This window comes from Anopheles gambiae, chromosome 2 (genome assembly GCF_943734735.2).
Source record: "Anopheles gambiae chromosome 2, idAnoGambNW_F1_1, whole genome shotgun sequence".
NCBI classification, from domain to species: Eukaryota; Metazoa; Arthropoda; class Insecta; order Diptera; family Culicidae; genus Anopheles; species Anopheles gambiae.
In genome coordinates, this window is record NC_064601.1 from 64,482,409 (window position 1) to 64,508,118 (window position 25,710).

At 36.9% G+C, this 25,710-nt stretch overlaps 3 protein-coding genes and 1 long non-coding RNA gene across 8 annotated transcripts; 3 read left to right on the forward strand and 1 right to left on the reverse strand.

The window, feature by feature from the left end:
• Positions 1-3,116: 3,116 nt before the first annotated feature.
• On the forward strand, positions 3,117-4,079 carry LOC133395103 (uncharacterized; the record flags this gene model as incomplete). The annotated part of the gene is made up of 1 exon (XM_061663800.1): positions 3,117-4,079. A coding segment is annotated over one exon (963 nt), but the record flags the coding sequence as incomplete, so codon positions are not given.
• A 1,160-nt stretch (positions 4,080-5,239) lies between these two features.
• LOC133391041 (uncharacterized) lies at positions 5,240-6,454 on the forward strand. Its single transcript, XR_009764520.1, has 3 exons — positions 5,240-6,037; positions 6,145-6,235; positions 6,302-6,454. It is a non-coding gene; the product is annotated as an uncharacterized LOC133391041 (long non-coding RNA).
• Positions 6,455-7,589: 1,135 nt separating this feature from the next.
• On the forward strand, positions 7,590-8,670 carry LOC1268849 (protein DPCD). Its single transcript, XM_307420.5, has 3 exons — positions 7,590-7,808; positions 7,906-8,460; positions 8,523-8,670. Exons 2-3 carry the CDS (start codon positions 7,957-7,959, stop codon positions 8,649-8,651), a joined length of 633 nt encoding a protein of 210 aa, XP_307420.3. The 5' UTR covers positions 7,590-7,808; positions 7,906-7,956; the 3' UTR covers positions 8,652-8,670.
• Positions 8,671-9,070: 400 nt separating this feature from the next.
• Positions 9,071-24,205, reverse strand: LOC1268848 (histone-lysine N-methyltransferase E(z)). Of its 5 annotated transcripts, XM_307419.5 has the most exons (6): positions 23,944-24,205; positions 22,984-23,861; positions 13,517-13,617; positions 9,727-10,444; positions 9,469-9,651; positions 9,071-9,394 (listed from the first exon to the last, which is right to left on the reverse strand). In XM_307419.5, exons 1-6 carry the CDS (start codon positions 24,066-24,068, stop codon positions 9,168-9,170), a joined length of 2,232 nt encoding a protein of 743 aa, XP_307419.3. In that variant the 5' UTR covers positions 24,069-24,205; the 3' UTR covers positions 9,071-9,167. The 5 variants fall into 5 exon arrangements, with proteins under 5 accessions (XP_307419.3, XP_061496928.1, XP_061496930.1 ...); XM_061640944.1 differs by lacking the exons at positions 22,984-23,861; positions 23,944-24,205 and adding an exon at positions 19,697-20,442; XM_061640946.1 differs by lacking the exons at positions 9,071-9,394; positions 9,469-9,651 and adding an exon at positions 19,697-21,092 and having other exon boundaries at positions 10,313-10,444; positions 23,944-24,198.
• Positions 24,206-25,710: the final 1,505 nt, after the last annotated feature.

Sequence of the window (25,710 nt, forward strand, 5' to 3'; positions counted from 1 at the left end):
GTTTTGAGTGTTACTATTGCTGTGGTTTGAATTGTTTCTACTTGATTTGTGATGTTGATTTCTTTGTATTTTATTCCTTTATTTATAAGGATACAGCTTCCTCCATAGCCATCTGACCTATCTGTTTTAATGGTGTTGTACCCTGGTATTTTAATATTCTTATTTTTTTTGGTCGATGTCTCTTGTAGGCATATTCCATGAATGTCTTGTGTTTGCGTGAGATGTTTAAGTTCTTCTTTGTTTTTTCTCAGTGATTGTATGTTTGCTTGGATAATATTGAAAAAATTCATTTTTCCTGCTCACACCTTGTCAAATCAAATTATTAATTATATGGTGGGGTTAACTCTTCTGCTGCATTTAAGTATCTAGAATTTTCAGTGTCACTTTGGTATACTTCTGATTCACTCAGATATACCTCTGTGTCACTGAAATTTATTGTTTCGCTTCTTGTTCTTTTTCTTATTGTTTGTTCATTTTCTTGGTAGTTGTTTGTTATGTAATTTTCATTTTCTGTGTTATTTTCTGTTCTGTTTACAATGTATTTTGTTGTTATGTGATCCGTTTCGTTTTGTTCGATCGATTGTATTGATTTTTGGTTCTTTGGAGTCTGTGTTACTTTTTCTATGATTATTCTTTGGTTGTTTTGTTCTTCTTCGTTTTCTGGTTCTGGTTGGTTGTTAGTTGTTGTGTTGGTATGTTCCCTATTATTTCTAGCTATTGTATTCGCGAAAGTTTCTTTTAGGTACGTCCTAGGAATTGCAGGCACTGCGTCTCTGCGTATTTTTCGAGCCTCTCTGAGTGTGATTCTGTTTATAGTTTGTATTCTTTTTATTTCATATTCATCTTTAAATATCGGGCACTCTTTGTCTAGGGTAGAGTGGTTGCCTCCACATTCTGCACATTTGGGGGGATTGTTACATGTCTCGTGAAAATTTTCGTTGCACTTGGCACATTTTTTTTCCCTAAAACATTTCGCTTTAATGTGACCGAGTCGCATGCATTTCATGCATCTCATTGGTAGAGGGATGTATAATTCCACTTTTTCCTTAAAATATCCTATGTGTATATCCTTGGGTGGTTTAGTTTTTTCGAATGTTATGATGGCTGTTCTTGTATTAGCAAGTTCACCATTCAAGTTTTTCCTTTTGAAAATATATACGTCTGACACATGATCGTTGATTAATCCCTCTTTCAATTCATTTTCCGTCATAAATTTGAAGGCATCACATCTCACTATACCCTTGCAAGAATTAAGGGTTTTGTGTTCTTCTACTTTTACTTGTATTTCCGTTTTTCCCCAACTAAGCTTTATTTTTTTAATTTTTCTGCATCTTTTCTGTTTTTCACCTTGATGAGAATCTTCCCATCTCTAAGTAATGTAGTTTGCAATGGCGCATTTCCAATGGCGTTTTCTGTCGCCTTTGCAAAAAGAAAAGGGTTGTATGTGGCTAAGCTTTTGCCTTTTGTTACACTTTCCACGATTAAGAAGATTTCTTCCGGTTATTATGAATCGTTTATAATAATTCGCTCACCTCTGTTATTTTTTTTTCCGTTTTTTTGTTTTACCGGAATCCTCACCAAGGATTCCATAGTAGGATCCGAAAATCCTACTCCCCCCGTGGGGGTCCCCCCCCCATCTTCGTCACTTATGTTCTTTCTTACCACCTTATTTTCTGTATATTTAATATTTTCGAAATATTGGAACTGTGTGTAATTTGTGTAGTGTTTAAATGTTCGTGTATATTTGTGTCACTTCGTATCAAACTCACTGTGAGAAAAAGAGATGATCCTTCAACCACTGTTAGAATGAGGGTAGATAAATTATATGAACAAATTTAATTAATGTAAACAAAGTTTGAATCCTGGGGACCTTACGTCAAGTGACGAATTGTCAAAATGCACTAGAGTCCACTACCTGATATTTTTAAGTCCACCTTGATTGGAATATGAGGGAAGGGAATAAATCCGAATGTTCATTTCTATTTTCCTGCTGACGCTGGCCCGTCGGATGAATAGCAATCTTGCACCGCATCCGGCGATGCACCTCGTTCAGCTCATCCCAGTCTCTCTATCTACTACCAAAATGTACGTGGTCTACGAACGAAAACTACAAATCTTCGCCTGGCGCTATCCGAATCAGAATATGATTTTATCATTCTTTCCGAGACTTGGCTTACTCATTCCATACCTTCTTCGCTCCTCACTGACGATCATTATCATATCTACAGGTGCGATAGGAATCATTCCAACAGTGCCCTCTCACGCGGTGGGGGTGTTTTAATTGCAAGTTCCTCTTCAATACCGACATGTGAAATCGCATCGCCTAATACCATACTGGAACAACTTTGGATCAAAACATTGCTGCCAGGTGTCTCTGTTTACATCGGCGTTGTTTACATTCCGCCTAGTCATGCGAATGACCCCGCAGTGATGAACGCTTTACATGATAGTGTACGTGAAATTTCAAGCCGCATTAAAGAGAGCGATTTATTATACGTCTTCGGAGATTTCAATAAACCTGATATCAGATGGGAGCTGACTAATACATCAGAAGCCACCGATTGCTCTCCATGTTATTCTGTCATGCATTATGCACCTTTATGCAATTCCGTGGCTAATACCGATTTCGTTGATGGGTTGCATAGTACCGGATTATTTCAGTTGAGTGGTATTGCAAATCAATCTGGGCGTCAATTGGATCTGGTCTTCGCAAACCTTGCCGCAACCAATATTTTGTGCGACTCAATCACACCTCTGCACTCTGTGAATGGTACTTCGGCTCTAGAGAACTTCCTCCCATACGTAACACACTGTAGTATTCCACTTCTCAGTGAGGACTTTCATCATCCTTCATTGGATATGATGATTTATTATCCCGTACAACTATCCCACACCACCAACAGTCACACTCGCAGTATAGTCAATAGAAATTTCTTCAAAACGAATGTGGAACGTATGAATGCCCTTATTGTGTCGTTTGACCGTAATTTTGACTGCTCCAACTTTTCCACTATCGACGAAGCCACCGATTGCTTTAGCGTTTTTATGCGCTCAGCGATTAATTCCTGCGTTCCTGTTGCTCAACGAAAGCCTGGCCCCGATTGGTCTAATGCATCTTTAAGACGGTTGAAAAAATAAAATCAAAAGCCTACGCGGATTACAGTAGAACGAGATCATCGCTGCATAGCAGAATTTTTTTCGATGCACTGAACAATTATCGTCGACATAATCGTGTGCTCTACCGCTCCTTCATTCGCCGTACTGAAAGGCAGCTATTTTCTAAGCCGACACGGTTCTGGAGCTTCTGGAACAAACGGCGCAATATAAGAAGTATCCCTCCGTCAATGAGCTACAATGGCCAAACTAGTATCGATACATCCGATATTTGCAACACTCTCGCCAATCGTTTCGCTGATGCATTCACCCTTCCTGTTCTCAATCCTAACACACTAGCAGAGGCCACCCGCAATACTCCATCGGATGCTATCGATTTTATTATACCCACAATTGACGAAGCATTAATTGCGCGCACACTCAACGATATAAAACCATCTACATCATCTGGACCTGACAATATTCCCGCATACATTTTGAAGCACTGCCGTCAATCACTCGCACCCATTCTTGCCAAAATATTTAATGATTCCCTTATGCGTGGCACGTATCCTGAGTCCTGGAAACACGCGCGAATGATTCCTATCCATAAAAAAGGCAGTCGACTTCATGCTAGTAATCCATGGCAATCCCACCACGCTCGGCCCACCTACCATCAGCGGTGTCTGCTTCTCGGACTTGAACCACTCTGCTCTCGACGTAAAAACGCCCAATGCCTTTTCATATTTCGGCTCCTTAACGGAGAGATCGATTCCCCGGCATTACTAGCCAGCATCAATTTGTTCGCTCCCTGTCGGATTCTTAGATCCAATTTCCATCTCCGTGTACCGCGTACCCGCAACAACCATAGCCAGGGACACCCTATTATACGTATGTCCCTCGAGTTCAATGAAGTGTTAGATTTGTTCGATTTTAGTATGTCTACTTCCACGTTCAAGGAGAAATTGCGTCTACGTCACATGTAATGTTTGCTTATAACTAGATGTTTATTTATATGCTCCTTAATTTAATTATAAGGTTGCCGATTAGACACGATGGTCCGTCGGTTTATATATGAAATAAATAAATAAATAAATTTTTAGCTCTTTTTTGCATGGGTTCATCCTTCACGTGTGTTCACTATCCCCGAAAATGATCTGTATTTCGCTGGTCTTTTCGGGGATAATTCGTTAACGAATTATCCCCGAAAAGACCAGCGAAAACCAGCGTGGTCGGGAGCTTGGGATCACTCCCTAATTTTTTACCAGTGTCCACGGAAGAGCTTTGTCACGTCGAGGTATTTCATTTTGATCTCAAAAACTTAACCTTTTCATATTAAAACACCTTGATTGTGACGGCCAAGCTGCACACAGAGTGACCAGAAATACCAATTTATCTGTATTCCTACCGATTTTTGTTCTGCTTACCGATTCACTGATGATCACCCTAAAACTACCGATTTTTCATTTATCCTTCCGAAAATCACAGATTTTCTCATAATACTGACCGAAAACTCATAAAGCCATTGCCCGAATGATTCAAATGAAACTCCATATGCAATATGGAAAACACTAGCGACCAAAACTGTCAAATCCCATACAAAATCGGCCCACTGTGATCCGAAACGGCTCGGTCCGACGCGAATCTCTTGCCAGCGGTCCTATGTATTATGGCATCGTCTGATGTCGTCCGGTCCGTGTAGCTTGGCTGTCATACGTTGTTTTTTTATTCACACTACGACACATCAACCACAACAGCCATTGGAATTCACGCGCATACATAAACAAAAGATCGTATCTCCTCCTGACATTTTGTATTCATTTTTCTACAGCATGGCTGTCAAATCGTCCAGGATATGCACACCTGTAAACAATGGAGCACCGTTTAATCGGGTACCTTTTATCCGGCTATTCGTTTATCCGTGCTGTTGAGAAATATCAGTTCAATATAGAGATGACACTGCGTTCTGAGGAGGATATTTAAAAAAAAAACGGTCATCAGAGCACATTGTCATAACAAAAAAAACACTATAATTAATGGCAATATTCAAATATTCTCATTGGAAAATTATGAAGTTAAAAAAATATTGCTAATTTGTATTTTAAACCATAATCAAGAATTTGTGCTTAAATATATTCTTTCCCAAATAACTTAATCGGCCTAAACCCACTGTAAAGCCACTTCAAACCCACGTGGGTTAGTGGTGGTCGATCCAGTCGATAAGGCAGTGGTCTAATCTTGTTACGCGCAATATTCCCGCTTGGCAAAGAGTAACTCATTTTGATGCCTCTCGCTACCCCTGGCCTTAGTTTTAAAGGAATCATGCGACACACTCGCACTCCACTACCCCATCCCATGGAAAAACGCTCCCACCATCGAGGTGTTGACCAAAATTTCGCTATGTGCATGAGACACACACTCGCACTCCTCCAGCCCTCCACAGCTAAACGCTCCCACCGTTGCGAAGTTTGCGAGAATTTTTGCTCTGAGCGTGAGATCCTGAAGCACCAGAGATGACACTATGTGTAAAGACGATCATAATTCGGTATGGTCAAAATGCGTCGATTGTCGTTTCATTTATCTGGTAATGATGCATTCACTTCATCAAAATTTTAAACGTTCACAACTAGACTGATAACAATATTTGAATTTTTAATCAGAATAAAACCAATTCATTTGAAGCAAAATAAATTCCATTATACTTTATTTTGACCATATGATCAACACTTGTACATAGTGCCATTTACTTTGTGTTCTTCACTCTCGCGCTGTGTTTTGATCGTTCGAAACTCATTGCCAGAACGAATGCAAATTTCATACGGGAATGATCGGTGCCGGAAGAGGCAGCGAAAATTATGAAATGATAATAGAAAAGTGGTTAAGTTAATCGTGAAAGATGTCAACGCAGACGTAAATGTAGTATGTTTTGTTACATGATCTACGGGTAAGTGCATGCATAAGAAGAAGAATCTTCCAAATGATGTTTGTGTTCAAACAATCGTACTGCTTTCAATGTTTGTTTATTTTTCTATTATTTTCCATCACACGTAGCTATTTCATTACCAAAGCTCCTGATAACAGATCAAAGCAGATGGATCGGGCATACAGAGTCGCCGTTTAATTTAAAATATCTGCGTGATCGGTAAGTTTTAAATAGTACTAGTTTTGTTCACCATTCTAATGCTCGATTTATCTTTCATTCCTCAAGCAAACGCATCAAACAGCAAGTGTTTTTCCTTCCAACAGCACGCACCATCGGTGGTGCAGCAGCTAACGTTTTGTTCGCCTAGCGCGCACCATCAAGAATTGATATTTTGCCAAACAGTACTGTGAATAAAAAACTGCACACTTACTGTACGAATTTCCTGGAATTTTTTGGTCGGCCTACGCTCGCGGGAATGGTAGGTCCGTTGAGAGAAGGAAAGAAAGGGTGGGAGCGAGTATTAACCAAAAACGCGGCATTGAGAATGAGGGGAGGTGCGCTCAGCGCTCACGCTGGGACACTCACGATGCTTGAAATAAAATGTTAACAAGCATCGATTTCAAGCATGCATGTCGCGCGACATTTTGCCAAGCGGGTTGTTGCTGGCAAAATGTATGGATTTTGACAGCTAGCGCAACTTTGTTGTCGGCCAAATTCAAACCAATTTGATTTTTGTTTGGCAACATTTTCTATTTACCTTGGTCATGGTGATCGGATGTATTAAATGACACAGCAGCAGTTTACGTTTTGTTGACATTCGCTAAATTTGGATTTTAAGCATTTAAAATACATTTTTTGGTGTATATTTTGTTTTTTCAACACTTCATTCAATAAGTGAATGATACAAAATAAACCTTGAGCTGTAAATTGGCATTTTTTGACGCTAAACAGTGTCAAAGCGAAATGTTGCCTGCAACATTCATAGACCACCTCAGCAATATGTTTCCAAGCAACAATGTTGCGCGCAACAAGATTAGACCGCTGCCTTAGACCCTCCTGTATATTCAACCTTGATTATACCCGCTTTGCTTACACCATCTGATCTCTTTAAACCTCCTTGTTTGTGACGTCACCGTTCAAATAGATATAGAGCAACAAAATCGCGCGAGACAAAAAATAGCTAAAAATTTCACTCCGCGTAGATCAAAGTAGCTCATTTGGCCCAGTCAACCTACATGCTTAAAAAATAAATGTTTAAATACATAAAAAATGACTTCAAATGTGTTTCTATTTTTTAGCGTTTGGCATTAATTTGGCTCGTATAAAAACTTGATAATTCGAATATTTCTGTTGAAGCAGAAATGTCGTGCGAGACGAGCAGCTCTGTTTACAAAATTGAGCTACTTTTTATCATCGCGTACGACGTTGTCGCTCTTTGTCTATTTGAACGGTCAAATTGAACTGGACATCTGATATATGCACTCACTTTGGTTAATACCAAGATGGAATTTAAAGGAGGCGTGTTTTAGCGTTTAGCATGTTGCCATTTTGATATTCAGTTTGACAACAGGCGTCGATATTTGTTTACAGGCAGCAGCCGCAATATCTCGTTGAAAAATGCTGAAATATAAAGAAAGGATGCAAAATACAAGTTTTTAGTGCTATACAAATATTTATAAAACGAAAACAATTCATTTATCATACCCGTATATAGCAACATTCTTCGCATTTGGCAACTGCTGTCGATCCTGGTTTTGTGCTTTTTTCTAAAGCCTTGATGGCTAAATGTTCTGTATGACGAAACCTCCTTTTTACCCACTTAAGTTAATAGAAACACAAATTCTGTAGCTAAGATCACCTGAATTTGCTTATTTTTGTGTTTTTTACAGCACATTTTAATATAACTTGACGGTGTTTTATTGGATTGTCCCAATCCTAGCATGTCCTTTGAGGATTGGTTGAATTTGGTAAAAAGTGCTGATAAGTCATCTGTCATACAAGGAAATGTGCGAAAAGTGCACTATCGATTTCCTGATGGCAGGGAAATGGCCGAAGAATACAGTACAGATACCGGTGTAGTTTTGCGGCGCGCCTGGAAAAATAAAAGTACTCTACTGCATAAAGAAGATTGGGTGTTAGAACTTGGGGAATCAATACCTGCAGGACTTAAAGAAAATGAAGAAATGTTAAAAGAATGTTGTACCGAACCTTTGCTTACCAAAAGAGTGACGCGTAATGCTATTGAATGGAGAATCAGAAATCTACCGTATCCTGTTACAACTTACACTATAACATGTAGCGAGAACGAAAAAACTCTTACCATTAAAACTTCTAACAATAAGTATTTCAAAAAAATAAATGTGCCAGAATTTCAACGATGTAACTTTCTTCCAAAGCAGGAACACTTGAATGTAGTTTACAAAAACGCAACTCTTATAATAACGGTTTGTATTACATGTGACGCAATAATCAATTTGGTTTTACTAACAGATATATATTTTTGCAGGTTAAGAAACCTGCAATTCTTTTAGAAATGGAACGAGCTATTTTAACAGTGCTTCAAGATGTGGAAACCATGGAATATAATAATGTTTGTTGTGAAAATCTCTTGGGTGGCCTCATGATACAAGAATAAAAATAACATCGATACAAAATCCTTCCTGTTTGTAAATTTTCGTAACGAACGGTAAAACAAATTTATTTAAATACAGCGGAGCCCCTATTAACCGGGTACCTTTTATCCGTGCTGTTGGGAAATGACAGTTCAATACAGTGGTGTCATTGCGTTCTTAGGATGATAATTAAAAAATCGGTTATCATAGCACATGGACTTAAAAAAATCAATATAATTCACACCAAACTTAAAGTATTCTCATTTGAAAAAATGTAGTTAATTAAAACTGGGTAATTTTTATCAAAACATACGATTAATTTCCAAAAAAAAAACATAAGAAATTTGACTTATCAGTCCGTGTTATTCGCATATTCGAGCAAGGTTATGTCCAAATGAGCCCGGATAATCGGCGCTCCACTGTAATTAAAATCGTACCAGCCTTTCAGAGTTCCAGGTCGTTTTTATTAAGTTCGCACGACACAGATGACAACCGTGAAATCAAGAATCTAGCAATTAGAAAAAAGTAGTATTTGGAGTTTATAGGATTTCCATTTCTCGTTCGATTCCCACAAATTTTAGCTGCTCCGTTGGACCATAGCGATAATCAAAAAAAAGTTCCTCCCCAGGCTGGATTGCACGTTTTGCAAATATACCAATTCGATGGTCTCCATTCACCATCATTACTTTAGCGTAGCAGTTTGGATTGATAGAATGGTTCGCAAAACGAATTTTGTTTCCTTTTCTTGTAGCGTCAACGACAAAATCTAAAAAAAAACAGGTTTACATTATGTATGATTATTATTTTATAATTACCGTAGAGAAATAACACTTCACCTACCGTTATTTAGATTAAAGAGAAAACTGCACATGTACTTATCATAAACTTTGCCGCGGCGGTCAGCTTCGTCTTGTGATATTATTTCTCCACAATACTCTGAGATAAACTCATTTTTCTGTGCACTTTCTTTGAGAAATATTCCCCATCCAGCCACATCAGATGGTGCCATCAGAAGATGTTTGTCTGTAATATTTTAACGATGGTTATAAAGTCACTTTGCTTTAAAATAATGCAATATAACTAATATTGAATACTTACGCAAAGCTCTCTGCACGCTCACATTTTTACAAGTTATCTTCCCAATTTCGTAATGCTCAGCCCCACATGTCTGGCAAAGGTCTGGATCGCACTCACGTACGGCCAAATAGCAAGGGCATTGCTTTGTATTACACTGAGCTTTGCAGCGGCATCCAGGAAATCTATTTTGACAGTCGCTACTGCAGTTGCAAAATTTCTCACAAAAATTTTGAGCACTGTAACATGGGCAATTCGCATCGCATTGTCCCGGATGATCGCAAGGTGAATAGTTAAAAACATGATTTGAGCTATCTTCCTTCCTTAACTGAATTTTACGACAATGCACAGACCAAAGACGATGCTTCTTCTTCTTCTTGCGCGGTGGTGTATTATCCTTGTTCACCTCAATTGGTAGGCAAGCAGCTGCTTCTTGTTGAACAAAACGATACACTTGTTGACATGTTTTTGTCAACATTGCTTCAGCGATGGCGCAGTAGTTGTTAAGAAATGTTTTTTGCAACGTGCGAAAAAATGACTTATCTGAACCGTTCCATTCTGTATCTTTTGGGTCAAAGATTTCAAATAAGTTGCTTCCATTTTTCGATGATTTTGTTAACGTGGCATCCTTGCTACATTGGCTACTGTCGTTACTATCTTCAGAACATGCTTCATTTCCGGAATCCAGCATTACGGGAGATTTGCCTATGTTATCGAAAGATATGAGTTGCTTTACACCATCCTAGAAAAGTAATGAAAGTATTTTTAATTTTTGTACATTAATTAGTACTATGCACTGCTCAGAACTGACATAGATCGTACTGTAGTAAAGCCAACAAATTTCTTCTTATTTGGCTTAAGAACCATAATCTGTTCAGGCCTGCTATACAGTGTTTCTCTAGCCAGCTTAACACTGTAAGTTTCATTTCCAATCAGTAAAATCCCTATTCAACATTGTCAAATGAATATCGTGCGTATACCGAGCAACCAATGACAGATCATTCGAGTTTCCATTTTTATTGTTGAAATGTATTTTACGAGATTTAATTGTTCGTTTCCTATGTTGAGCTGGTTAGAGAAACCCTGTCAGCCACCAGGCTTAGAAAATGGGTATAAAACTAAGATATGCATCCCTCGATGGCTTTGTAAAGACTAAAGCAAAAACTATTGACTATTTTGATTATTTAAATCAAAATATTATTTTTACTTTTTAAGTCGAAAATAAAGTTTCCATAATAGATGTGGGCATTCCGGTTCTTTTACGTGAACGTGAGTAAACTGAGTCGTTCATTGCTGTGAACTTGAACGTGATTTTGGTTCTTTCGTTCTTTTGCAAATAGCAATACTTGTAAAGTCTGTGAATCGGTAAAATATTCGAAAATCGATAGAACTGCAGATTAATCTGTTGGTCTGATGGCATAAAAAGCAAGCCAATATTGACAATCTATCACTTGATCCTAGAAAGCGACTCACAGATACAGTTTAAAATCTACGATTTTTTATTTTTTCTCTAAAATCGTTAATGTTGGAAGGTTTTTCTGTCCATTACAGGGTTTTCCAAACCACTTTCGTATGTAAACATTGGAAACGGCTTCCAACGGAGTCAGTTTTGGCATCGCCATATAAATAAGCGTTTGGGTCCAATTAATAACCGCAAAAAATAACAATTTACTTGTAAACGATCCATTCTCATGGAGCTTCCCGGACTGATTTCGCTTCTGAAACTTCTTTTTTCAATTCAATAACTAATTCCCATTCCGAAACTTATTCTAATCCTGAAGTCAATTCTGATTCCGTTTTCGGGGTGATTTGCGATTCCCAGGTCAATTCCGATTCCGGAGCCGATTCTGATCGCGGAATCGATTCCGGAATCAATTAAGGAATCGGCTCCGGAGTCAACTCTGGAATCGGCTCCGGAGTCAATTGCGGGATCGGCTCGGGAGTGAACTCCGGAATTGGCTCAGGAATTGGCTACGGAATCGACTCCGGAATCGATTCCAGCATCAAAATCGGCTCTGGAATTGATTCGGAGCACGGAATCGGAACCGGCTTCAAAATTGATTCCGATCACGGAATCGGAATCGGATAGGTCCGATTCCGAGCTCCCACCAATACGCAGGAGTCCTATCAAATAAAAGGCCCTGTGGGTGATAAATCCACCACATGTTTTTTTGGCTCAACAACCGTTTTCGGTCAAAGCCTACCTGTACCATTGCACATTGGGCAAACACCTGTATAAAAATCGGAAAACTAACTTTGTCGCAGGTTAACACCATAAACATTTTCTTAAAATAGATACTTAACTTAGTTGAAACCAAAATATTTTACGTTTTTATCTTAATCTTACTGAGCTATAGGCCATCAAAGTACAAACTTTGTGTTTTTTGCACAAAAAGTGAGATATTTTTCGATTGAACATAAACCATAATATTTTAGTATAAATATGATGATTAGATTTTGAATGAATGTGTCGTTGGTAAGGTTTTCATCATACTTTGATGTTATGTCTGAATGTTTTCCAAAAGCTTGTTTTTTTAAGTTCATAAATGATTGAAAACCAAACATCACTGCTGAATTTTTGGATATTTTCATTTTGGAGTCACTCTCTTTTTATGATTCGACTCGATTTCACTCGTAAGTCGTATATCATAAGAAAGATCAACATTTTTCCTACGTTTTGTCGTTAAAATTAGCTGCGACCATTCGCGACCCCGAAAATTATTAAACTTTTTCTTGAAAATAGCTCGAGCGATTTTGACATGTGTTGTTGTAGGAACCATCCACTACAAGTATCAAACTACCTGTCATAAACGGGTATTTGAAACAAACAGTCATAAAAAAACAAAGCTGAAGAGAGGAAAAACAGTTTGAAAAAGGTCGTAAGATAGGAATCAGCTCTTTTCCAAACAATCCATAAAAAAACACAACTTTTTTAGCGCGTAATACTTTAAAAATTCATTTTCAGTAGGAAACTTATTCTGCCTTCGTTTTAATTCCTAACAATTGTTGTTAATGCTGTTGACTACTACGCATTAGTACAATGTTGTGAGCGATAATTATTATTTTTTATTCGCTGTCTTGACAATTTTAGTATATGACTGCCCTGTATAGTAAGAGAAATTGCATAGAATGACGAAAAACTGCAATAGCACGAGGAGTTGATTTTCATCCCGGCGTTTGTATGGCTGTTGCCCACTGTGAATTGTGAGGTTGGCTTTCAGTTACTTTTGGATTACCCCCATAGGAACAGTTCTATGTATGGCGGCACGGTCCATTAGGGGCTTGAACCCATGACTCCACCTCCAAGAAATCCACCACATACCCAGTACATAAAAATAGTCCTGTGATGTGCTTTGTGCTGGATTAGGCCCCCATGGACGACGAGGATAGCTGAAGTTCCGGATAGCTTTTCTCCGGCCATACGGATGGCAGTCCAAACATGACAGCTAGATGATTTCATGGAATTGGAATTCGGCTAACGAATTCAATTCCAGCGGCTTTTACGAATTCGTCGCTCTTGCGTATTATTAACATGCAGGGAATAAGAAATTGAATTGTATTCATTTTTTTTTTTTCAAACGACAAAACGATGATGAAAGCACGTCTATTTTGTTCTACCTTTTATTTAAATTACTATGGACTTGATATTTTGTTCAACATTCTGGCAGTTTAATTCTTATTGGCACAGAATGTACATAGGGCAAACCATATTCAGTTTTTGAGTCACGGTAGTTCTGTCAAATGTGCTTTGACATATGGATTCCAATTCCATCTAACAGATGTAAAAACACTATTAAGGATTCATATAACTTACCAAAAGAAGATAGCACGCTTCACCGCATGGTTTGCCAGGTGGTTTTAACTCAGGCCATCTACGTCTTTGGAGATTAGGACCAGGATGACAAGCTTGCAGACCTGCACACCATAGAAATAGTAATATAATTTTGATGACATTTACGTTTGCTTGAAACCAATAAAATTGTTTTTCATTGCTAAAATTTTACTTATTTTTTGTTGCTCTTCCCGTATACGCATACTTCAAACAATTTAATCTCTATGATTGTTTCTTCTATAATATTCTACAATATTTTAGCAGCTACTAACAGTGCGTTACTGCAGGGCTTCTTAAACAATTTTGCTTGAAAACCAACGACTATGTCCAAACTATGAAACAGTGGAGCAAACCCTGTAGCCAGATTACAGGTGACCCCCGAGACACGACTGTACTTGGGACCGAAAAAATGTCCCAAAGCAAGGCGTATATCGAAAAGGTCGTATGTATAATATCTGTCAACATGAAATTCGAAGTTGATTTGACTCTTCAACTTCGAGTCTATAAGGCCAAAAATACACGGACCGTAATTTCGCGGCCAAGAAATTCCCCCTGCTGTCAAACTCATATACAAACGGTCTCTGTACAAATCACAGAGTTGAGGTATCACAGTTTGTCTTGTTGGTTTGGTTATTGGTTTGGTGTGATTTCATCGTTTGTCGTTTGTCGTTAATCTCTCATGTACATTTCTTTTGATTCTTTTTTCGATTCTATGATATGTTCTATTCTTAAACTTATGACCATAGGTTCATATTGTTTGGTTGTTTTTTTCATTGATTTTTTATTGCTATTGTCGTAGTATTGTGCATATACTATTTTTTGTCATAGCAAAATATAGATAGTTTTTTTCTACTGCTGTTTTTTGCAGTTTTTTTTTATTTATTTTTTCCTGTTCTGTTTGTGTAAGGCCGAAAATACACGGACCGGAATTTCGCGGCCGCGGAATTCCGCCTGCTGTCAAACCCATATACAAAGTGTCAACAGCAACTTTCTCGAACTGTCATATCCATACGTTTTTCAGCAAGCGGAATTCCGCGGCCGCGAAATTCCGGTCCGTGTATTTTCGGCCTAATGTTTATCATTTTTTAATTTACGTTTTTTTGTAGTTGGGTGAGGGCTTATTCTTTTCGTATTCCGAACTCTTTCCAAAAGTTTCGAAAAGTGTGGTAAGATTCGTCCATCCTTACTTTTACAAATATTTTTTTCAGTTTGTTTTGACAATATAGCCATTTCAAATCAATTTGGTACCAATGTCTCGAATCAACGAAAGAAGTCTCTAACAAGCTTGTATAATACCGATTTCGTTTCAGTTCGTTTAGCGCGGTTTTGTTTGACACTTTTCCGTTTGAATCAGATAATCGGCACTTATGTCTTTTTCATATATTTTTTCCTCATATGATTTGATTTTTTTTATTCGTGAAGTTGTTTTCTTATTGGTTTGGAGTACAGGCGGTCCTCGAGATACGCAGATTTGGAGATACGCGGTTTTCTAAATTTGAGAGTACTTTGAGCCATTTGTACTGATTTGACACATCCAAAGTCAAATGTCAAATACTTTCCCTATTCATCGAATGTTAAAAACCATTTCAAAAGGTTTAATGTACATCGGGAAATACCTGTAATTAATTTTGTGGCTAAAACCACCCAGTACTTGCCAAATCACACGAAGGTTAGTGATATTTTGGCTGAAAATTATGAGATACGACTTACGCGAAAATTCGATGTACGCGGTATTTGCGGCCGGTTTTCGGTCCCCATTAACCGTGTATCTGGGGACCGCCTGTATACTATATCTTTTGCTAGTTCTTTTCTGGTTATGTATGCGCTTCTAATTTCAAATGGCTTTTGGAGGTTTTTCCATTTAGTTTTCGAGCTGTTTTTCAAGTATGATGTCCCTGTTTCAAGTATGCCTCTTATTGTTGCTCGCTGTGGTTATTGCCTTTTCTGGATCTAAGTTATTGTTTTTTGAGCATAATATTTTTAAGATGTTCATTCTGGTGCAGTAGAACGTCGATTATCCGGGGACGGATCAACCGGCGGGCGGCTTAACCGTGTGCATAAATGTGACAGCGAACATTTGCAGCGATAGTAAAGTGAACAACCAGTTTTTTGTGCAGCTCTGTAGTGTCTAGTGGTATTTTCGCAATGCATTTTTGTTCATGAAAAATTTTTAAACCTATAGTTATTGATTAAAATAATATTCTACTAACGATTAATCGATTTATTCAAGATGAATTAATCATAAAACTAGTGATTTTATAATGTTTATATGAATTTGACATTTCTTGGACCATTATCCGTGCAAATCGATTAACCGGCAATCGTCCGGTCCCGAGCTGCCCGGATAATCGACGTTCTACTGTAGTTGTTTTATTTTTTAGATGTTCTATATGTTTATAAAATTTCCGTTGTTTGTCCACTGTAGTGCCTAAGTATTTATAAGTACTTGTTTCCTCGATTGGGTTGGTTTGTATGTTTAGGTTGATATTGTGTGTTATTTGTCAAAAATAACGAAGTTGATGTTGTCAGTATTTATGGGGAGATTTAATATTTCAAGTTCTTGATTAAATCAAAGATTTCTTTGAAACTCGTTGAAGTCCTTTTCTCTACCAATAATCACAAAATCATCTGCATACTGGATTAGTGAGGTGTCATTGTTTTCTATTTGTTTATTGTGGATGTCCTTGGTGTACATGTTAAAGAGTGTTGGTGACATTACATCCCCCTGTGGTAAACCATCGGTTACCAACATTTTAACTGTCTTTGTACTTTCAATTTCTAAGCTTCTGTTTTTAAGGAATGCTGTAATCCACGTTACACCTTGTAGTGGAGTATTAGCTTCTATTAGTTTTGTAACTATTGTTTTTGCTTTGACTCTATTGTATGCCTTTTCTAAGTCTAGAAATATAGCTCCGAAACTTTTTTTGCTTCTTTTTTTGTTGTACACTTCGTTCACTAGCAACTTAATATACACGGTTCGTTTTTTTCTAAAACCGATGGATCTAGGTGATAATATGTGTTTTGATTCTATATGTTTATTTAGTTTAATTAGCACTACGGAGTTCACATTTTTAGGAGCTAGGTAGTAGGATGCGAGCAATGGGTTTGAGTTGTTTAAATTGTTTTGGTCTTTATAGGGTTCACCAAGCAAATCGGGCGTCGTCAAAGCGTTATCAGTCGCCGTAAATTATTTTTCGGGCGACATAAACCCTCAAGGCACTGCCATTTCTATTCGGGCCTTGTGAAGTATGAATCGGGCATAGTGCAACATAAATGCAGCCTTCTCTATATTTTCTTGCTGTCTAGCTGTAAAACAATACTTTTTGCGAGTAGTTTGACAGATCTGTAAGAAAATTCACTATTTTAAGTTAAATTACATATAAAAATTATTCAAATACCATTACAGGGGTTTTCAGGAGTTCTCATAGTTGCAGGACACTTCCTTGACTCTTTCCTATGTAAAGTGAACTTTATATGATGGAAATTGGACTCTATGGCATCCAGATTTCTTGGAAATTCCTATTGGATGTGTCCAACAAGTGTGCTATAGAGTCCATTTCCCATTACATTAATTTCATTTCACGTAAGAAGGAGTCAATAAAGTGTCCCACAGCTATGAGAACTCCTAGAAAATGCTATAAGAACTCCGGGTAATGCTTCAAATTACGGACATTTGACATGTTTTTTTATTGAATATCTTCATATCTAGGCACTGGTTATACTAATTTTTGTTTTAATAAATGCCATAATCTACTAGAATAAATTAAAAATGTATCTGACCCCTAGTAGGCCCTGATGCCGTAGTAAATAAATATTTTCTGTCGGTCAGTTCACCACCAGAGGCATTCTAATCAGATTTGCTTCAAAACCACACCTGTGTTATTTCTTCAAAAATTTCTTTTTAAACGCGTCCACGTATATTTAAATACATCGGAATCTATAGTGGACGCGAAAACAACAGTATTTTATCATATTGTAGTCTGAATTTCATAAAAACACGTATTTCATTCTGTCCGGAATTCAAAGAAAGTTTTTTTATCTTGTTTTTAATTCCGGACAGCCGAAGCAAATTGTGATTTGTTGTATAAAAATATGTTTTTAGACAGTGATAATAACTAGAAAACAACGATATTAGAAGATGTATTGATGGCCGTTCGGGAAAGACCGTCAATTCGCGAAGCAATTCTTGTTTTCTATTCATCTACGAGTACAAGAGAAAAACAGTTGCTTTTAAGGCCGTCGTTCTGTAGGTCTTGAAGGACACCAACACACAGAAACAAGTATCTATACCTTAAAACAAGCTAAAAACTAAAAAGGTGTAGTATGTGTGTAAATTAATTGGTTATGTACTCAAAGGAATTTTGAGGCTGTTCGGAATATGAATCAAATCATCCGTAATTTGAAACATGAGCTCGCAACTGTCCGGAATATTAATCAAAATATCGTTGCAGTTTTATTGTATTTTGGGATGTTTCGATTTAAGTTACGGAGCATATTATTTGTGATTTATCATTCCCAGTGGCTGTGTTTTTCTTGTTGTTTAGTATACTATGCCATATTTCTTGGTGATTAAATTTATGTTTGATGTGTTAGTTTGATTAGTTTGTATTGAGAAATTTGAATTTTTTGTTATTTTCAAAGTTTATTTTTAGCAATTCTTTGGTTTTTAATTCGTCGTTGTGTATTATGTTCGATTCCTTGTTTTGCCGATTGGTGTTGTTATAATTGTGAGCTAGGTCCCATAGATCTTTGATATTTGTTTGCTTGTTTATGCTGTTTATTTTTTTTTTGAAATGTGTTTGTTTACGTTTTTTTTAATGTGCTGTCTAAATATTCCAGATTTTTTCTGTGTCCTATTGCATGTTCTAGAGAGCGTTGTTTGTTTAATATTTCCCTAGCTTTGTTTCTTTTGTAAAAGCTGATTGTAGTTGTATATTCCATCAGGATTTGAGTTTATGTTTTACCTTGTGGTTATTGTTAGCTTTGGATTTTTTTCATTTTGTTCGAGCATTTCTAAATTGTTTTAATTTTAGTGTGGCCGCTTTGTTTAATTTGGTCATATATATATATTTTTTATGGTAAGCATGTGTTGGTTGTATTTTATTGTTTGATTCTATTGTCTATTCTATTGTATTGTAAATTCTATTGTCTTGAGATGTTTGATTCTATTGTCTTGTGATGCCTCCTATAAGAAGTTCCGAGATTTGTTTTTTAGTGATCAGGCAAATGTCTTTAGATACAATCAAATATCAAAAAATACATTTTTTTTAGTTTTAAAGTAATCTTCTCCAAACATTCCATAAACAGACCCGAAAGCCTTATTTCCCCCCCCCCCCCCCTTCATAATGTCGTTGCTTCCTTTTTCATCTGTATTGTTTCTGTCGCGTGTGTCTAACACATGTCAGTACTTTACCTTTGTGTGTCGACTGTGTATTTGTTTCGTCACTTGTCTTTTCATTCATTCAAGTCTTGTTTCATTCTCACTGCTTAAAGAGATGATTCCCCGAGCACTGCTGGAGCCGGACTGGTACAAACTGTCAACGGCAACATTTCCAAACTTTTATATCCATTTTTTTCAGCAGGCGGAATTCTGCTGCTGCAAAATTCCGGTCCGTGTATTTTCGGCCTAATGTCGTGTATTTTAGCTAAAACAATGCCCAATAATGTATTAATTTTGCTCAAAAACTCGATAACACGATATAAATATTCAAGATTGGATAGTTGGAGAATCTTTAGAAGTGTGTATCTAACGGATATCAGCAAGAAATATCTATTGCATTACTATCTAGAAATTCTATTGAATTACAGTTATATAACTATTAAAAATTTAATCGTAGTATCTGCGAATCGTCTCAACTCGAGGGGGTTGTGTCTCGAGTGTCGCCTGTACTTGGATCTGATTTCGCTTGCACACTTTCTCTCGCGCTTTTCTTTCTCCTTTTTATTGAGCTAACAACGACTTGCGCAATTTAAGACTTAAGATCAAATTAAAGCCATCAATTTTGCGCAATATAACGATTTTACAATTTAAGAATTGCATTGTCTTTAAAAAAACCTTCTTCAGCCATCCCCATAATTATTATGTAAATAATTAAATAAATTCTATGAACAATTGAATTTCTTCTTATTTTTAGCCTAAAGACCTAACGTGGTCATGCCTACCTATGCAGGTTTTTGAGATTTTTTTTGTTGATCGATATCGAGACCACGCAGCCGGATAGTCATTCATTGCAACGGGGGACGGTCCATTGTAGACATGAAGCCACGAGCGGAATTTGGAGCAAATGTGCTATCTTAAGCATTAGGGTAAGTGTACCAATAGTGGTGCAATTTGTAGTGACACAGATGTGTTTTAATGGGTTTACATTGTCAGGAAGGTCAATTTGTGATTATTTTAACACATAGCAATTAGAATATGTTTTATCTTCGCAATCACAACCATGTTTACCATGAAACACATCAAATTTACGAAAAAATACATATTTTTGTGACTGATTTGTTGTATCTATGATGGTGGTATGGTTCCTATAGTCGTCGTATTGTGTTCCTATAGTGGTGGTAAACAAAGATACCTCCAAAACAATGTATAATATCAATGAAACTTAGTTTCGAAGTTGTTTTTGTATGAATAGCAAGGATAGCTGCCATAATAATGATTTCTTTCGTAATTTGATCGTAAAAAATATATGAATTTGGTTGAAGAAAATATTGACTAAAGTACTGAATAACACCTGTCGTCAACCTACACCCGGAAGATAAAGCTTGATTTGAGGTTGATTTTTTCACTCAGCCAGATAAGCGAATTTTGGCCTTTGTTTGGTACATTACTTACAGAAAACTCATTTCTGTTGCTTATTTTAATGACAACAGTACGACATGTCAAAAATATCATCGAACAAATCTGAAACGAACTGTTTTTATTGATTTTATATATAATATTATATATAACCACTATATTTATATATAACCACTATAGGAACATGCCTGTTTTGTGTACCTATAATGGCACTATGGTAAAAAACACTTAAAAATGCATAAATATGGTCAAAAGATCAATAATTTCAGTAAAACAATAACATTTCATAACAGTCATGTTGAAAAACTAGTAATTGCGTGGGTAAGTGATCATTTAGAACGTTAACAGAAATATGAGTTTCGTTATGAAATCCTAAGGATTTTGGAAAAATGTTGACATATTTCACAAAATAATGGATTTTTCGGTCACGAAGAAACGGAATGGTCCCATTTATCTTTTAAATTCTTTGTAAAAGGCTAAAGAACATTTCACACTGTCAAAAATAACTTAATAACTTTTAATTTACCGTATGGACCGCATTTTAGTGCAATACCACCACTATTGGTACTACAACCACTATAGGTACATTTACCCTACATGTTATAACTCACTAAAACTTGTTAATCAAAAGCCGATTTAAATCTCTTAGTTAACCTGTACGTTAAAATAAACGTACAGGTATCCCCCGATATATGCCTGTATTTGGGACCAAAAAAATGTCCTAAAGCAAGGCGTAAGATGAAATAGCCGTATGTCGAATATCTGTGAATATAATGTTTATAACCGAAATTGATGAGTTGGAATCTATGAAATCGTATATTTTATTTAAAATAATGTACGATAATGCATTAATTTCCCTCCAAAAGCCATTTGCAAGATATAGATATTCAAAATCGGGGAGTTGTGGAATCTGAGGAAATATGTTTGTAACGGTTATCTGCACAGAAATTAAAAAAAAAACCAATTCCGTCTCATAACTTTTAACTGTCAAAATCAAGACCGTCGTATATGCGAATCGTCGTAACACGAGGGAATCGTAACGCGGGGGACGCCTGTATTTCTTAAAAAAAAAATGGAAATTTTTACGTGTGTGGCACTAGTGACCACAAACTATACCACAATACAGGTTTGCTACTGGTCTGTTTTTCTGGGGTGGAATCCGCTGATAATAGCGCACCATACCGCTGCACGCTACAACAATTAGTGATGGGTCAAGTAGCACTTTTTTTCTGTGTTTACTGTTGAACACAATTACTGTTGTAAAGCACAGTTACTGTGCGGAGCATAAAGCTGTGCGGAGCACAGTAACTGTGTGGTAACATGGTAAGTGAGACCCCACAATTTTATAGTGTGCAACTGTGCGTTGTGACCCCATATGACATAAAAATAAATTCCTGAGTATTAAAAAAAATTTTTGCTTCTTGTTTAATGTTTACCGGCAAAATTAGTTTTTAACTGGTATATTTTAAGTAATATTGTGTAATTGTGTAATTTAATAAATTGTGTAATTTTAGTTAATTACAGTTATTTACATAGCACGCAAATAATTCATTTGTAGCTTTAAGATTCCGAAGCAATAAAACCCTAAAACATACCTAATACGCCGGAATCAAACTTGACAATGACAGTTTCATTCTTTACAAGGTCAAAAAAGACTTTAAAGTGTCCAATTGAGGGTTTAAAAGTCTAAGTCATACATAACAACAATCAATGACTAGTTTACAATACAGGTATTTCCCGATATACGCTATGAATGAGGACCGTAGGCAATCGCGTATCCTGAATACTAGATGATACTTAGATAAATTTTCGAAGACTTCAATCAAATTATAGCTAGTTTTCTTATCATTTCGTTTCAAGTAGTAGGTTGAGTAGTAGTCACTAAATTGGTTGATTGATATAATTTCAGCTGAATATTACAATTTTGTACTTTTGAAAATGTTTTTGTAACTCGACCAAAAATATTTTTTTTTGCATTTAACAATTAAAGTCAAAAATCAGTATAGGCGGTCCCCGAGATACACGGTACTTATACTCGGTTTTCTTAATTTGACAGTTCCTTGTGAAAATAGTACTGCTTTTACACATCAGTTGTAAAATGCCAAATAATTTCCCTTTTGATCGAATGTTCAAAATCAAAAGGTTCAAAACTGGTATATTCAGTCAGAATCATATCAAATAATTAATTAAGTGGCTTAAACCACCTACTACCGGTAAAATTATACGAAAGTTAGTGATATTTTTGGTGGAAATCACTATATTCGACTTACGCGTAAATTCAAGATACGCGGTATTTTGCGGCCGTTTTCAGTTAATGGGAATTAACAGTGTATCTCGGAGACCGCGTGTACAAGTTTCTTGAAGAATTGTCAAATTTCGATAATCGCGTACATCGCTTAAAACGTATATCAAAAATACATGTTAAATTTAGTTGGTAAACGTTATTCGACTTACGCGAATGTCTCCGGAACGCATTATTTGCGTAACTCAGGGAAAGATAGGATGTTTTTACGAAAAACAGGTTTTATGTGCTCTAATTTAAATATAACAAACATCAGAAATTTGAAATTGTACTATTAAAACTAATGCCTCAAAATCGCGAAATTTTACGTGTTATACATGTAATGGATGCATGATAGTTACTCATACTTACGGTGCAAAAAGCAGTCATATTTAAAACATCGTCGACAGAATAGTGTGTGGTAAGAATGAAGAGTTTGCTCCCGCGAAACTGATTCCGCCCTTGGGCCATCGATATTTGGGGTGCATTCTGGTGGTCTTTCGGGATCAACACGCTCAGTTAGTTCAATATATTTATCTCTCAGTTCTTCTCCTGTTCCGTTCTCAGGAAACAGTGAGCTGATAGCTTGAAATATAATCGGTGCAGGAAAAGCCTTTACATTGAGTCGATTCTTTTTCATGGCATTCGGTTGGAGCAATCTTAACTCCTTATTTGTATTCAAATCATTACATGTCAAGTTTTCATCGCAATTGTTGTCTTTTTCCATTTTACTCGACGAAGCTTTTCCAATGCTTTGATCGAAATTATGAATCGAAATGGGCGATTTTTCTCCAATAGGCGATTTAGAGTGTGCGGTTTTTTCGTCGATATTTGATTCCTGGTTTGTGTATTGCATCAATGTATGTACCAGTTCAACAAACATAGCATCATCAATGCTATCTTCCTTATCACCATGTACTTTACCATCATAATTTTTAATCAACTCCTCGATAAATGAACCATCTTTATCGAGAACTTCGTCGCCCATATACGGTATGTTGTGAAGCACAGTCTCATCCTCAACCATAAAGTTTTGTTGCGTTGGAGCCCATGTATACATAGTTGGAATCGTTGTAACAGCATTGACCACTCGAATTGATACATTTTGATGATTTCCTTCATGATCTATTACCACCGCTTTTTTCATGCAGTTAACATGAGGAAGCTGCTCCACCTCGCATTGCAACCATGTAGCATTAGTAGAGAGCCACGCATCATTTTCCGCAACCAACATACCTAACAAGGCTTGTCTGAGGATAGAGTACTCAATTTCATTAAGTGGAATTGCCCATTACCACCTTATAATCAACCACGAAAGAGCTTTTAACTTACCGGTTTCGATTCCAAGCCGATCGAACATCATCCACCTTTTTATGACGCTTACTCAGCCGAATTTTCATGTATTCATTTTTAACGCGTTTCTTCCATTCCAGTGAAACTTTTTGCTTCAACATCATAAAACAACACGATATTATAAGTTTTTATATCTAATGCAATCACCCTTCTTAAAATAAGAAATAAGGAGAAGAATCACTATTCTGTCTTAAAAAAAACTGTTGTCAAATTACGCTTCATCAAGTCATATACCAAGGTCTATATAGAAATGAAGTGAAATATTAACCAACCCCAATAAACAACTTACCCGGCGCTCTAGCAGCAATCGAACACGACATCGAACATGAAAAATGTATGGGATTTGACATGTTCGATTTGTTGGTTATCAAATCGAACATGTCAAATTCCATATATTTTTCATGTTCGATGTCGTGTTCGATTGCTGCTAGAGCGCTGCCTTACCCGGCGCTCTAGCACCAATAAGCGAAAGGCCACGGGAGTGACAAAATGCTGACAAATTTTTCAAAATGTGAGCTTTTGTCACTTTTTTGAGCTTTTGTCAAAATTTTGTGACCTGGAGCAGCCAGGAAAAAAAGTTGACAAAAGTTGACAAAATTTGACGTTCGTGAAAAAGCATAAACAAACAGCTATTTGGCGCAGTTGTGACCCATTGTTATGATAATAATGCTAAAATGCATGATTTATGCAATTGATTTATGTACCTAGTTAGTGCTTCTTAAACAAAATATCTGTGATATTCGGATGTTGGAGCTTTTTGTCGCTCTTGTGTATGTTTTTGGTGCGGCCACGAGAAAAGCTCTTTTTTGCAGTTGACAAGCAATTTTGACAAAGTTGAAAATTTTTTCAACATTTTTTCAGCTCCGTGGCCACGCGCTACATCGAACATGAAAAATGTATGGGATTTGACATGTTTGTCTTGTTTGTTTGTTTGTTTGTGTCTGACAGTGCACCTCCATATGATTACAGTAGAACGTCGATTCTCCGGGGGTGGATTAACCGGCGGGCGGTTTAACCATGCCCATAAATGTGACAGCTGTTCAAGCGTACAGCGAACATTTGCAGCGTTAGCCAAGTGGGCAACCAGTTTTTTGTACAGCTCTATAGTGTCTAGTGGTGTTTTCGAAATTCATTTTTGTTCATGAACAGTTGTAAAACCTATAGTTATTGATTAAAATAATTTTCTACTAACGATTAATCGATTGATTCAAAGTAAATTAATCATAAAACTAGTGTATTTTATAATTTTTATATGAATTTGACATTTCTTGGACCATTATCCGTGCAAATCGATTAACCGGCAATCGTCCGGTCCCGAGCTGCCCGGATAATCGACGTTCTACTGTATATGGGTTTGTTCGTGTCGGATGTCGTGTTCGATTGCTGCTAGAGCGCCGCCTTAAGGCCCCGCTACACGACCCGAAAACTCGAGGAGTAAACCAAAGTGTGTTTATTAAGGAGGTGAATAATTAGCGCATTTTCCGGGCGCCATTATTGAGTATTGTTATGTCAAATCGCATACAATGTTCTATACCCCCCTCCAGCCCTTCTTGATTTTAATACCGGAGCTCACAGTATTGTTACAAAGTGGGTTTATTATACAGGTGGGCTTATCCCGAACAAATTGACAGCCGTACTGTAGAAAAATGAAAACGAAATGACAGGAGGGGATTCGATCATTTGTTGATGTATGCGTGTGAATTCCAATGGCTATTTTGGATGATGTGTCGTAGTGTGGGTGAAAAA

What these genes read in the sequence shown, in the direction of transcription:
- LOC1268849 (XM_307420.5), top strand. Translation starts at nt 7,957, where the DNA reads ATGTCCTTTGAGGATTGGTTGAATTTGGTAAAAAGTGCTGATAAGTCA. An exon ending in ACGCAACTCTTATAATAACG is followed by an intron (nt 8,461 to 8,522) that starts GTTTGTATTACA and finishes ATATTTTTGCAG; the next exon opens with GTTAAGAAACCTGCAATTCT.
- LOC1268848 (XM_307419.5), bottom strand. Translation starts at nt 24,068, where the DNA reads ATGATGTTGAAGCAAAAAGTTTCACTGGAATGGAAGAAACGCGTTAAA. An exon ending in TCGGCTTGGAATCGAAACCG is followed by an intron (nt 23,862 to 23,943) that starts GTAAGTTAAAAG and finishes CTCTATCCTCAG; the next exon opens with ACAAGCCTTGTTAGGTATGT. An exon ending in AAGCGTGCTATCTTCTTTTG is followed by an intron (nt 10,445 to 13,516) that starts GTAAGTTATATG and finishes TTACTTTTCTAG; the next exon opens with GATGGTGTAAAGCAACTCAT.